The 15,733-nt window shown below is 37.0% G+C and overlaps 1 protein-coding gene across 1 annotated transcript in view; it reads right to left on the bottom strand.

The window, feature by feature from the left end:
- The window catches only part of UHRF2 (ubiquitin like with PHD and ring finger domains 2), a 58,440-nt gene that overhangs the window by 27,820 nt on the left and 14,887 nt on the right, over window positions 1-15,733 (bottom strand). The window contains 1 exon segment of the mRNA XM_006104019.3: window positions 3,659-3,877. Within this exon segment, the coding sequence (XP_006104081.1) occupies window positions 3,659-3,877 (219 nt within the window).

Genomic DNA, 15,733 nt, shown 5'->3' with positions numbered 1-15,733 from the left:
TACCAAAAGGTTGTGGCTTTCATTCCCGGTCAGGGCACATACCTACGTTGTGGGTTTGATCCTTGGTAGGGACACATACAGAAGGCAACCAACTGATGTTTCTCTTTCTCTCTCTCCCTTACCTTCTAAAAATCAATCATGTGTAAGCATGTTGGGTGAAGATTTTTAAGTCTTTCAAATACTAACACATATTTTTCATGGAAACAATCTATGCCTGTTTGCATATACTTCTTCAAAGTTTCCTGTTATGACTGAATATATTTCTCCTTTTAATTTGTCAAGTTTTGCTTTATATTTTTGAAGTTATGTCACTGGGTATATACAGATTTAGAATTCTTTTTTTTTTAATACATTTTATTGATTTTTTACAGAGAGGAAGGGAGAGGGATAGGGAGTTAGAAACATCAATGAGAGAGAAACATCGATCAGCTGTCTCCTGCACACCTCCTACTGGGGATGTGCCCGCAACCAAGGTACATGCCCTGACCGGAATCGAACCTGGGACCTTTCAGTCCGCAGGCCGACGCTCTATCCACTGAGCCAAACCGGTTAGGGCCAGATTTAGAATTCTTAAAGCTTCTTATGAAATGTCGTGTCTCTACTTGTACTTTTGGTACCAAAAGTGTACGTGTGTGTGTGTGTGTGTGTGTGTGTGTCTGTGTGTGTATTTAGTTAGCATTTGCTAAATGATATTTTCCATCCTTTCACCCTTTTAAAACTATTAATGTCAAATATAAACAAATGCAGGAAAACTGCATAGACAAATGTATAGTTTTTGCTAGAGTTTTAAAGACTATGAATTCCCACACCATCTCTTTCTTCCTTGCAACCTGTTGAAGAACTCCTATCATTTTTCCTATAGTTTCCCACAGTCTTGATTTAGATATTTGCATTCCCAGTGTAGTTTAGTTTTTTTCTGTTGTTTACATTTCCAGTAAATTGGTAGTTAGATACAGAGCAGTGGACAAAAAACTTGGTCCATTGCCTGTTTTTATAACTAAAGTTTTGCTGAAACAGAGTTACACCTACTCATTTAGGTATTCCCAATGGCTGGTTTCCTGACACAATGGCAGATTTGAGTAGTTTTGACAGAGACCATCTGGCCACCAAAGGTAAACTATTTACTATCTGGACCTTTACAAAATATTTAATCAAATCCATGTTCATTTATTTCGGTAAAACTATTTATTAGGTCTATTTCCACCAGAAAGCACCTAATTATTTAGTTGTCTTTTCCTATGACAGCAGTGACAGATGCTCAATGCCTAGATTAATTCACTGGGGGTTAGAAAATGGTGATATTCCAGTTCTATCATTCCCTGTTCATTTATTTGCTGGAATCCTATATAATAAAAGCCTAATATGCAAATTGTCTCTTCGGGTGGTCCTTCGACTAGGAGTTCGACCACTCGCTATGATGTGCACTGACTACCAGAGGGCAGTGCGGAACATGGCAGGTGCCGGCTACGCACTGCGACCTCTCGCTGGCTACCTGGGGTGGAGATGATGGGGATGGAGGTGTGGTGAGAATGTGAAGTGTCCGCCAAGCTCACTCTCACTCCCCCTGCTACCCTCTCTGGGATGCCAGGGCAGCCCCCGCGCTCAGGTGCTGGGCACCCACGAGGAACCTGCCCCGCACCCGTGCGGCCTCTTCCAAGTGAGCCAGGTTGCAGCCACCAGGACCACAAGGGCCGGCTGGGCTCCCTGTGGGTTTGTGCAGGAGCTGGTCTGCCAGGCCAGCTGGGAGAGAGCACACTGCCCGCCCAGCTTCCATGTGGCACCGCTGGGCAGCCCAGAGGCCCACGCTATGCCCCAGCCTGCAGTGTCCGACCCTGCTCACCACATCTCAGGGACTGCACCCATGCATGAATTTTGTGCACCAGGCCTCTAGTAATTCCATAAAGAAAAACTTCAAGAGAATTCAAAAATGGTGGTGGAGGAAGTGGAAGTTACACTGACATGCTCCCAGGACCAAAGTGGAATTACAACTAAAATACAGAAAAACCATCCTGAATAATCAACTAAAGACTAGCTGGAGAGAACCGTGATAACTAAGCATGGAAAATAGAGACCACATAGAGACTGGTAGGAAGTGAGGAGGCACAAGAGGGATGGCTGGGAATGTTACAAAATAGTGACCTGAAGGCTGTATCAAATATAAAGATACTGAAGATCAATGAGGGAAAAGTGGGCTTCTCGATTAATGGTAAGTTATTATCCATGTATATCATGGTAAGTTAGTGTTTGTTTCAGCAGCACATACACTTAAAAAATCAAGGTAAGTTAAACCCTCACACTGTACACAAAAACCTACCCCAAGTGAATGAAAGACCTAGAGAAAGGCACAACCACAAGTTTTTAAAGGTAACAGTGGAATGTCTTTATGCTTTCTGGGTAGGGAAAAGTTTCTTCCTCCCTCTTCTATATTTTATTGAGATATAATTGACATAACATTGTATAAGTTAAAGTATATGACATAATAATCTAACATATATATACACTGACAAATGATTACCACAAAAGGTTTAGTTAACATCCATGACCTCACATAGTTATGATTTTTTTTTCTTGATGAGAATTTTTAAGATCTACTATCTTAGCAACTTTCAAATACACAATACACTAATGTTAACTATAGTAACCATGGTAATTCATACCATTCATAACTGCAAGTTTGTACCTTTTGAATATCTTCACTCGTTTCATCCCTCCATCCATAACCCCTCAACCCTAGAAAGTTTCTTAAGCAAGAAGGTTTCTTATAGAAAGTATAAGCTTAAGAAAAAATGTTTGATAAATTCAACTATTTAAAATTAAGAACGCCGAAACCGGTTTGGCTCAGTGGATGGAGCGTCGGCCTGTGGACCGAAGGGTCCCGGGTTCGATTCCGGTCAAGGGCATGTACCTTGGTTGCAAGCATATCCCCAGTGGGAGGTGTGCAGGAGGCAGCTGATCGATGTTTCTCTCTCATCGATGTTTCTAACTCTCTGTCCCTCTCCCTTCCTCTCTGTAAAAAGTCAATAAAATATATTTAAAAAAAAAAAGTATTTCTTCAAGAATTTATGATGAAAATACCTCGGAGTGATTTGGTGTTTTGGTGACATTTTTATCTTTTGAATTATCTTTGTTAAGCTTGTCAGATTCTGTAAGTTGAAGAAATTACTACATAAAGAAAAATTTCAGATAGTTTTACAAGTATAGCAGACAGCTGATTAGGTAGACAGTCACAGCTATTATATCAACATAGATCCTCATGGCGACCATGGCTATTGAAATGCTCTTGTATATTATTTGATTTGATCTATAAAAAAAAAATCTGTGAGATGTGCAAGGATTTCTCTAATAAAACACTCAGTTATTTCTAAGATGCTTTAAAATAATATCTCCAACCATAAAGTAGCTATAGAGATTTAAGGGTCATTCTTAATAAAAAATTCTCAAGAACTAATTTTTGAAAGTATCCTTTAGTAAGTAAATTTCCATCTTTCATAGATGCCCCCATTTAAAAAAAAAGGAACTTGTGCTTAATATCTAAAAATTACATTCCTAATTTTTAGATATTAAGCATAAGCAATACATAAAGGAGGCAGGTCTTAATTTTACAGAAACCATTGTGGAACCAAAGGCAGCAATGCTAGAACACTGAAGAGAGTCTTACCCCAAAAAAACAGTTGCATGAAGTTCTTTTTTGGTCCTTGAAATTGTCTTCAATTCAGTAATTTCTGCATCAAACCAATGTCCTCTATTACTAGGAATTTCTGCATTGTAATTAACCATTACCACATCACCGATATTCAGTTGATTCCATTTCAAAATGGTTCTAGCGCGTGGTCGAAGATCCTTCAGATTTACTTTTACAATACCACTTTCCGGATATCTGAGAAGAGAGGAAGAGAAGAATCACAGAGCAGTGCTTATGATAACTGCCAAAGAAGACTAAAATTATATGCAACCTATAGAAAAACCTAATCATATTATTCTTAATGGTACTTAAAGTAAATGATATTTATTCTTTATATTAACTACCAGAATAAATAATTCTTGCTAAAATCTTAGTGAGACATTCTTTGCTAACTTGGGGGTAGTTAAAACAACAACAACAACATGCAAGTTCTTCTTTCTCCACCTTTTCTTAACCCAAGTTTAAGAATTACTTTAACAGTAGATGCTGACCTCCTCCTGAATTTGGAACCAGTTCCAGTTCTGCCATTTGTTTTAGATATAATAAGAACATGAACCCAGTTCGTTTCCATGGCAGTCGGACATCCTGGCTGAGGGATCCCCCACAAGTGCATGAATTTCATGCACTGGGCCTCAAGTTCAAAATATAAGTGGGTTTGAATTTAGAAGCAGCTCTAGCAGATAAGGTTTGGTTGCTCTGAATAAACAAGTACTATGCAGGCCTAGAACTCTCACAATATATCTAATTCATTTAGAATAAATTAATACGAAACCTGGGTGGACTCTTTAGCTAATTAGCCAGTCACATCACATTTTAGTTAATTGGGGAAAAAAATCTCAGGGTTTGCAAAGGGCCCATTTTACCCTCTCAGTGCCATAATTGACTCCACCACAAGCCTTTCAAATAACCATGCAACCTTTGCTCAGACAGTAAGTGATGAGGTGTCAGTCTTAACCCTAAAAAGAGAAGATGCTTGATACTGAACCAAAGATAAGCTTTGGAACACATCCATTGTATGCCTAAGTTCCACCAACACTCTCTCCATGACAAACCTAATACCTGTCAAATGTACCTGCTGCCCTCAATCTTCTCTCTTAAATAAAAACATTTTAAATGAATTTGCTTCAACTTATATGGCAAGGTTTTGAAACCATTATCATCACTCAAAATGTTTTACTTTCAGCCTGTCTGTGTTTAAATTCCCACTTTAGCTTCTTGCTGCTCTATATCCTTGGGACAGTTACTAAAACATCTCTGTGGCTCAATCTCATATGTAAAATGTACCTAATGGTAATAACTGTACTCATATGGCTGTGAATTTGGTTCCTGCCTTAATATTTTTAAGGCCATATAAGGTAGAAAACTCCTTTTTTAGATCGGACTCTTTTTTCAGCTGTAACATGAAAATTATATTGACATCATATTATCATGTATTATTGATGTTTAATACAGTAAAAAAGCATACTTTAATGGCAAAAAAACCCCTCCATTTATTTGTCTAAGTTTGCCAAAATTAGACACCAAGAACAGAAATATTTTGAACTAAGGAGAGAACTTGAACAAAGTTTTAAAATTGTATACAAAATGTTTATAGAAGGTAAGGTAAAATAAATCATTTCATATTTTAAAGAATTTAAGCTACATTTGCCCTGGAACTAAATTACTATTTCAGAACAGAATTATATTGTACATATATGTATATATACTCTCTATGTATATAGTAAGCCTGTGGATAATGTCATAAAAATGAAGTGTTTTTTTTCTAATTCTAGTAAAAGAGATGTTATGTCAATTGCTATGTAAAAAATAAACATGGAAAGGTAATATAAACTACTTTTAAGTCAACATCCAAGTGCTCAAATATTACTATTATTCTTTGCCTGGGTATCTTCATCTACACATATCTTACTATATAAAGGGATGACTCAAAAGCTCTAGTCTATTCCAAAATTTCCTCTTCAGATTCATATATCCAACTACATTTCTAACACACATCTCAGAAGCACCTGAAATCAAAGTTATCCAAGATAGAATTCCCATACCCCATAATCTGCCAATACTCAGTCTTCTCTAGAGGAAATCTTTCATACTCCCAGAAACTTAGGAGTTACCCCCCAATTTCTCATAATGTTTTCATTTAGTTACTAGGTCCTCCTTATGCAATACCTTCAACACTTCTTTAATAAAACTATACTCACTTAGTGAAGACCTGCATTTCTCTAAATCTCTTAAGGCCCAACATAGCTCCGTTATTAGGATCACACCTTATAGTCCATACCACACTTTTGCCAAAGATTCTAAAACACAGATCCACTTAAAATATTTTATGAAATCTGATAACAATATATGTTCATAGGCTATGGAAAAACAGGTATTCTCATACATTACTGATGGGAATACAAAGTGGTACTGTCCCATTGTAGAGGGGAATTTGGGCAAAGCCAAAAAAACTGTCTATATATTTACCTCTTAACCCAGGAATTCCACTTTTAGGAATCCATCCCAAATATAAACAGAAATCCTTATGAAAAGAAACATACACAAGGCTATTTATAGCTGTACTGTCTATAATGGAACTAGAAACACTCTAATGTCCACAACAGAAAAACCACTTAAAATAACATACAATTATATAATGGAGTATTATGCTCCTATAAAAAAGAATATAATACCTGCTATGGAATGATATATATGGAGAGCTATATTAACTCAAAGAAAGTAAGATGCAAACAGTGTTTATATGCGCTACTTTCCCCCTAATGAATGTGAGGGGAAATACAAATAAATGTGAAAAAAAAAAAAAATATATATATATATATAATTAGAGGAGGAACCAGGAGGGACACAGTTTCTCCTAATGTATTTATTTTGTTTTAGAGATTTACTTATAGAACCATGTAATGTTTCACATAATTATAAAACAATCAACAAAATGTGAGAAATCCCTAAAAATCAAAAGCAAAATGAAACAAGCCCAGTGTCCATCAATAGTACATGAGTGGATAAAAAAGCTGTGGTACATTTACACAATGGAATACTACTCAGACATAAAAAAGAAGAAAATCTTACCCATTGTGACAGCATGGATGGGCCTGGAGAACATTATGCTAAATGAAATAAGCCAGTCAGAGAAAGACAAGTACCTTACAATTTCATTCATGTGGAACCTAATGAACAATAAACTAACAAAATAGAAATAAACTTGTAGATAGAGAACAGACTGACAACTGTCATAGGGGAGGTGGGTTGTGGGGTGGGGTGAAAATAGTGAAGGGATTAAGATGTTTCTCTCTCGCAATGATGTTTCTCTTTCTCTTCCCCTTTCTTTTCCTCTCTCTCTCTCTCAAGTCAATACAAACATTTTCTAAATAAACTATTATGTCAGGTTCAACATGAAGGAGCTCTCACAACCTAGAGATGGGACAATTTGGGGGCACGCGCGCGCGCACACACACACACACACACACACACACACAAAACTGAGTTAGATTAAAACAAATGTTAAAATCCATTAGTTCATGAAACTTAGAAGTAAAAATCTCACTGGCCAATCTCTGGAGAGTGTTAGGAAACTTACTCATTCTGAACACTGAAAAAGTTCAAGAAGCATTCATTTATCCTACTTTCCTATATGAACCAACTGGTTGAAGTAAGTTCTTTATGAAAGAATAACAGCTAATAAATGAAGGAAAGATAGGAGGTATCACCATTTTTGCAACACTTAAGGAAACAATGGATTTAGGTAAAGATTTATGACTGCTAAAGCCATTATGGATCAGGCTGACAACACCCAAAATCTTACCACAAAAGAGAAGAAAAGTAGGTATTATGTGCCTCCCAATGACATACAATAAGTAAACACCATCTCTCAACTAACTTTATCAAATAATATAATTTAAACCCAATCAAACCTCTAGAATTAAGTATAAGCTTTCAGGAAACTAACATTAATAAAGGAACATGTTAAACACCATTACAAAAATAATATAATCAGCAAAATCCAGGCAATGGGAAAACTGAATAAAAGGGGGGTAATCTATAGGTTGAGACTTAACCACTCAATTAAATGAAATGGGCAGATCTTGTTTTGATCTTTAACAATACATACATACATACATATATACATATACATACATATATAAAAAGCCTAAGCAACCATTAAGACCCAACGACCATTCGACCAGTCGTTATGACACGCACTGACCACCAGGGGGCAGATGCTCAATTCAGGAGCTGCCCCCTGATGGTCAGTGCACTCCCATAGCCAACCTCCTGCAGCCCCTCCCCCTGCCAGCCGGCCCCCCAGTAGGCCTCGATTGCTGGCCAGGCTGAGGGATTACCCATGCACGAATTTGTGCACTAGGCCCCTATGTAAGTATATTTTTTAAAAATACAATTAAGTAAGTCTGAACATTGACTGGTTATTTGATATTAAGGATTCATAAATTTCTTGTAAGATTTCTTTTAATGCGTTAGGGTCCCCAAGTCCATCCTCAGGCTCACTGATTTGCTAGGGCAGTGGTCGGCAAACTGCGGCCCCTTGAGAGTGTGGCTCTTCCACAAAATACCACGTGCGGGCGCACACGTACAGTCCGATTGAAACTTCGTGGCCACACTCAAGGGGTCAAAGAGCCACATGTGGCTCGCGAGCCGCAGTTTGCCGACCACTGTGCTAGGGGAAATCACAGGATTCAATCTCACAAGATGGCATATTGTCTGTTCCCAGGTCTATGATTTACTACAGAGATGGGATAAAAAGCAAAATCAGCAAAGGAAAAAGGCACATGGGGTGTTGTACAGAGGAAACCAGGCGCAAACTCAAAGATTTCTCTCCCAGTGGAGTCACACTAACTTGTCCGGCAACAAGTGATAACCCATGTGAAATACTATCTACCAGGGATGTACAGTAAAGAGTTCCCACCCTAGCTGGTTTGGCTAAGTGGATAGAGGTTGGCCTGCGGATTGAAGGGTCCCTCCCAGGTTCGATTCTGGTCAAGGGCACATGCTCGGGTTGCGGGCTCCGTCCCCAGTAGGGGGGTGTAGGAGGCAGCCAATCAATGATTCTCTATCATTGATGTTTCTCTCTCTTTCTCTCTCTGATGTTTCTCTCTCTTTCTCTCTCTCTCTCTCTCTCTCCCCCCCCCTTCCTCTCTGAAATCAATTTAAAAATATTTTTTTTAAAAAAAGAAAAAAGAATTCCCAATATTTTTAAGGGGCTAGTCATGTAGGCCCAGCACATACCAAAATTCCAGACTCCCAGAAGCAGATGTTTGGCATAAACCATATTGTTCACACAAACAGTTTTGGCACGGTGAACCATTTTTATCAGGGATTTTTCAGAAAATCCTCACCTAAAAGTAAAGTTCCCAAACACCAAAGGTCAACTGCACACAGGCCTTTTAAAAAATAGCAGTCTCAGGTCTAATATGTTAGCTCTTTTCTACATACTTTAAAAAGAATGCTTTTAGCTATTTTGTCAGTTGAATGCTCTAAGATGTCAAAATAAAAATGAACCTATGAAAATTAGCAAGAACAGGACTTAGTAGCAAAAGCCTTATGATGGTCTGTCAGTTTGAAAGGAAAGAAAGAGGTTGGGCTTTGAAAAGCATGAATGCCTGACAAACTCTGGGCCGGCCCAATGGTTAACTTTGGTCCAGAGACTGACCAAGCAATTCCACGTTGGGTAGAAACTGCCACGCCCTGGAACTGCTGCCATGCTTAGTCACTGGCTAGAGGATGTCCGGAAGAGTGTGGCCTTGATCACTGTGGCTAAAAGTTATGAACTGACTGCATTCATTCCTTGGAGCTGGTCAGCAAGTTCTTTCTAGGGAGTTTTGAGCAGTGCGCCCACTACAGGTACTAAAGCCATACATAAGGCCATGTCTGGTTGAAATGATGTAAGGTTTGAGACAGTGATGGCGAACCTTTTGAGCTCGGTCTGTCAGCATTTTGAAAAACCCTAACTTAACTCTGGTGCCGTGTCACATATAGAAATTTTTTGATATTGGCAACCACAGTAAAACAAAGATTTATATTTTTGATATTTTATATATTTAAATGCCATTTAACAAAGAAAAATCAACCAAAAAAAATGAGTTCGCGTGTCACCTCTGACACGCGTGTCATAGGTTCGCCATCACTGGTTTAGGACTTGCTTCAAAGTAATCCAGTGGTGCTTGGAAATGCTAGTATATAGATGGCCAGGAGTTCACAATGGTTGAAGCTGAGTGATGGGTTCATTATACTGTTCTCTCAACCTCTACATAAGTTTAAAGAATTCTACAATAAAAACAAAATGCTTTGAGGCTCAAGTTAAAATCCAAACAAAAGGCACTTTCTACTTTTTGCAGTTTTCCCCTATATGTATATAACATTTAAAGAGTTAACACTCAAGGCTTAGAATAAGACAGGCAGCCTTCTGTCCCAGCCCATACACTCGATTCCTGTTCTCCAGATGCAACCACTTTTAATTCTTAAGCTCTTTTATTTACCTCTATATTTTTAAGTAACACACTTATACTTTTTAACTTTCAACTGTTATTCTACCCATCCCTCATGTACAGTTCACTTCCCTCCATCTTCCTTTCTCATAGTTACTAACACAAGACCCTGCTCCAAGTGTTCATATATGTTAACAATTCTTAGGATAGAGGTAGGTGCTATTCTATCCCTATTTTACACATGAGGTACAGAAGTGAAATAAGTTGTTTAGGCAGAAGAGAGATGATTCAAAATTCTCATCATTTGGCTCTAAACACATACTCCTACATTGACAAACTTTTTCTTGCTCTTAACATTATACAAACTAAGTTGGTTATAAAAATCAATATTTTTAATAAAAGTTTTTACATGTTGACTAAATATTACTCATAACTAAATAATGAAATGTGCTTTACATGTCCTTTCTTCCACCGATTTGTTTTCTGTTGATGCTTAACTGTTCTTTTTAGTTGCAACTTGCCGTTTTCTTGTGTACCCATCATTCATTTTTTTCCATTCTGCCAGTTTTAAAACTCCTCTACATTCAGACATTTCTGATACTCTACTAATCTTTTGGACTTCAAAACATTTTAAAGACCTCTGTCCTATCATAATCTGGAAGCTTGCTGTAGGACTAGACCACAGATGTCATGGTAGGACCTCCTTTCAACATTTCCTGTATTGAATCCTACTTCCTGAATACATCTTCCTTTTGTTTTCCCCCCTCAACTTGAGTGGGGTGAAGAGTGGTTAAAATGCTCTTTCATATAAATTAACCAATCCTCTTGTTCTCAGCTTTATTTTGTATGCCTACCTCGAAGGTACCTGGTGAGTCCAAGGCCTGAGCCTCCCAAAGATTCTTCAATGCCAATTTACTTGCTTGTTGTTGGCTTCACATCCTTAGGTTTCAGCTTTCTCTTGACCTGCTAAGTTAGGTATCATTTATCCATTAGCTTACCTTCCAAAATGTTGCTGTTTTCTCTTCTGTGTCTTTTATTTCTATCCTATTTGTTGTCCTTGGGGATTTACCCATTTATTCTTTTACTATCTTCTAGGACAGTTTAAGGAGTAGAGACAAACATGCATCTTAATCTGTCAAGTTTACTAATAACTGGAAGTTCTTATTCATCTTGAGTTCCATTTACTACTCACCGTATACCTCCTACTCTCCAGTCATACTAATCACCCTTAGGTAACCCCATTATTTCCTACTTCTCTATCTTTGGTATCATATTCTTCAGGAATACAGAAGTATCTCTTCTACCTGTATTCTGAGCTCTGGGTACTCTAAATGCTGGGTGTGCATATTACTATCACAGTATACTGTAAAACAGCAAGTTTTCATTAAGGAGCAGGTGTGCTCAAACTTTAGCATTTGCAGTATACCAAGGCCTACAAATATTTGAAAACACACAACTCATAAACAGAAAAGTCTGCTTTTATATAACTAAAGCTCTTAATCGAATATAATAAACCAAGCACCACTGGATTACTTTGAAGCAAGTCCTAAACCAGTGATGGGGAACCTATGACACGCGTGTCAGAGGTGACACGCAAACTCATTTTTTTGGTTGATTTTTCTTTGTTAAATGGCATTTAAATATATATAAAATAAATATCAAAAATATAAATCTTTGTTTTACTATGGTTGCCAATATCAAAAAATTTCTATATGTGGCACGGCACCAGAGTTAAGTTAGGGTTTTTCAAAATGCCGACACGCCAAGCTCAAAAGGTTCACCATCACTGTAATAAACTATGACTACTGTATTTCAAAAAGATCTCCTTGATTATGCTGTGTCTCCTATTCTTCCTTTGAGAAGTCTTGATCTAGACAAGTGGTCGGCAAACTGCGGCTCGCGAGCCACATGCGGCTCTTTGACCCATTGAGTGTGGCTCTTCCTAAGCCTTAGGAGTGCCCTAATTAAGTTAATAACAATGTACCTACCTATATAGTTTAAGTTTAAAAAATTTGGCTCTCAAAAGAAATTTCAATCATTGTACTGTTGATATTTGGCTCTGTTGACTAATGAGTTTGCCAACCACTGATCTAGACAGTTCCACATCTATGGGAACACAGAATTCTATGCAGAGCTAGTAACCAAGACTTTTTAAATATTATGTTGTGGTACTCTTAAAAATGAAAAACCTGTAATTAGCTCAACTGCTTCTTACAGTAGTAATCAAGTCTTTTTTCTTTTTTTAGTAGTATAGGCAGTTCCCAACACAGCATTACCATCACCCCCACAAGTTCTAACGTGTGGTTGAAGATAACCAGTACAAATTAGTTCATGCAACTGATTTCTTCCAGCATTTGCACTGAGAATAACTGTACAAGAGACTGTAAGAAATATTTTGGGAAGTGTTGAAAGCTTGAACAACTTCTAAAACAGGGCTCAAGATATCCCAAAGGCCTGAACCACAGAGAGGTAGGAATGTATCAAGGCCAACTTTACCTACACTGAGCTGAGGGCAAACCCTGTACCTATAGAAGAATGAAAGTAGGGTTCTTCATTCTCTCGTACATGACCTCGTGTTCTCAGAATCTGAAGTCAAGGCATTATTCTAATATAGGTATAAAATAAATTGATAAACAAAATAATCATTGAGTGAAGTCTGGGGAATGATGTTTTAGGGCAACTGATTATGCACAATTTAAAAAATAGGTTTATTATAAAATGGTAAAACTACATTTCCTTAGGTGACTTTAAAGCAACAAATACTTTTAGAAAACTCAAACTGTACTAAGCAAAGTAGTAGAACTGAAATTTCCGCCTAAAACATGGTTTCCTGATGTTAATATGCTATAATAAGGACACCATTCATCTGGAGGCATGTTCTAGTTTAGCAAATCTTTAATGTCATACCACATGCAAAAGAAAGCATTTCTTATTCTAATAGATAGCATTACTAAGTTTCATGCCTTAAATGTAAAACTTACTCACAGACAATTAAGAGTAACTTACTTAAAACTGCTTACAGTAGCACTTTATATATTACATAAAAATAAATCTCATTTGTAGAACACTAACAATGTTGGATAACTATATTAAGAATAATGCAAACAACATACTTAGGTTAAAAGATACCCATGCCAAAGATAAATCCATATTATTTAAAAATACTTACCAAAATATCCTGGCTTTATTAATAAATAAGTGAAAATCAAAGAAAGAAATAGACAAACGAAAACTATTATTACTGGGTACTTTTCAAGGTTATTAGGAAATAACGAACCTAAGTCACATATTTACAGATGAGAAAATTAAAGCTGAAAGAGCTCAACCTAAACAAAAAAATTACCAATAAACCAAAGACCTAGAACTCAAACCAAATTCAAATGCCTGAACTATAGAGCCTGTAAGAGAACCACTGCTCTGTGTATTTAACAGGCCCCTGAGGTACCTGTTTGAAAAGCAGGTTCCAGGAACCTACCTCAGACCCACCCAATGCAGGGAGTAGGGATGTTTGGTGTCCCTCAGCAATCTGCACTTTATATAACTTACCTGGGTGAATCTGCAGTGTTGATGACCGTCTTTTTGAGAAAGACCAATGTAAAGGGATAATGTATATATTTGAAAAGGTAAAAATCAACTTGTATCTGTAAAGTCATTTTTCTAAGCACTATGTGATCTTTATAACACAACAGAAGAGCAATGGTTAAGGTCACAGACCTGTCTAACTTCTTCCGTCCTCCTTTTGATTATCATCCTTTCAGAATTCTGCAAGTCACAGAAAGTTAGAGGAATATTCTCAATTTTGGGTAAATATGTTAGTAGGAACCAAGAAGCAATGGGGCAGACTGGTCACTGCACCAGGGTTCTGGAACTAAAGCTCTCCTTCTAGGTCCTCATACTGGAGATCAAGACACTTTGGCTTGGTCTTGATTTTCCCCCCACCAAAACCTAGAAATTATTTTGACATTGCTCAGAATTTTTGGGGACTCTTGTTCTGATGTTTAAAGATGTCAGCTCTGCTTAGCTACAGACAATAATCATTCATACTTAAGATATGATAAGTAAAACTTTCACAAGCATTTTTCTTCTTTAAATATATACTTCCTTGTCAGACTATTAGATGTTTTCTAGTTTACTTCTCTTCACAGAAATGAGCTAAAATTTATACATCAAGATCTCTAAATTCAATAACGCAATTAAAGCAAACCACTAACAAGAGTAGTTTTCTCAAATTCACCTTTTTTAACTGGACTGGACTGTAAGACCAAATAAAGCTACATGTTGAATCCTTAAAAGCAAGCAAGTATCAGAGAAGATTTGAGATCTTGTTCAACAATGTCAAATTCAGAAAGCTTATCCTAGAATGACTGCTATATTTTAGAGCCTAATTTAACAGGAAAACCAGGATTAAGCTCAGAACAAATATGCATCTATTATGAAGTATCCCGCCCCCCCCCCCCCCCCGCCCATTGAGAATATGCCAACACACCATAATAGATAAATTCCCCATAAACACATTATGGACATTGCTTTCTATGCAAAGTTAGTATAAAGACATTGAGAAATGGTCCCTCATTTAAAGTCACACACATCATTTAGCTTGAATGAAATTTCTTTTAGAAATAGACTTAATTCTAATATTTTTGTCTAAATGGAAACAAAATGGAAAAACCAACAAGACAACTAGACATGTACTAAAATAAGGATGAACACTCATAGTTGTCAGATGTTACATATTATCTTCAGCCTTTAATAAAACATATTTACTATATTTAAACTGTCACTATCAATCCCTTTCCCCCATATTGCTCTTTAGTAGAAAATGCTTGATAAAAATGGGCCAAACATTCATTCCAATCAAGACAAATTTCTTTCATTACAAAAAAAAAAAAAAAAAAGCCAAATAAATACTAAGGTACTGTGATTTGAGCTAGTATTATACCAAACTCAGACCTACACCTTGGAATGTCTTACTCCATAGTTAAGAGCCCCTGAAACTAAAAATTTGATAACCCTTGGTTCATGCAATGTTTAAAGCTTCTTACTCTATTTCTACACTGTGCCATCTGTACAATACTTTATGCCAAACAATAATTTCTTTATTGACCAGAATCAGGTCCCAGATAGTTGTTTTCCGTTATTTCTTTTATACTTCAAGAAATAAAACTCAAAGCAAATCAAGAACTCTACTTGTTGACAGCAGATACACAGATAGCTAAAGGCCCCACCTCCATAGTTTCTTGCCTCTTTGCTATGGCATGCAGGAATCCAGGGACTGAGTACTAAGAACACAAATTATTCTAGCCTCGATTTACCAATATTGTCAGTCTTGGCCAATCTCAGATCTTAATATTATTCTGGTTGTTGGTTCTATTACCACCTACTATGATAGAGAGCAGGATGATAGCTCATTTGAAATAAGCTATGTTTTCAAGTTAGCCACAACCATGTCAGAAGTATTAGGAAAGTAAAGATTAAAGGGATCCCTTTTAACACCTTCTCACCCATCCTGAAAATCTGTGTTAACACCTAAGTCTTTTAAGACATTTTTGTGGTAGGAAAAATCACAACCATGTTAGGATCTTGAACACTTACACTCAATAAGGATTTGGTA

Source organism: Myotis lucifugus, unplaced genomic scaffold (genome assembly GCF_000147115.1).
Source record: "Myotis lucifugus unplaced genomic scaffold, Myoluc2.0 scaffold_533, whole genome shotgun sequence".
NCBI classification, from domain to species: Eukaryota; Metazoa; Chordata; class Mammalia; order Chiroptera; family Vespertilionidae; genus Myotis; species Myotis lucifugus.
Note: the sequence above shows the minus strand (reverse complement) of the source record. Positions and strands in the feature narration are given on the sequence as shown.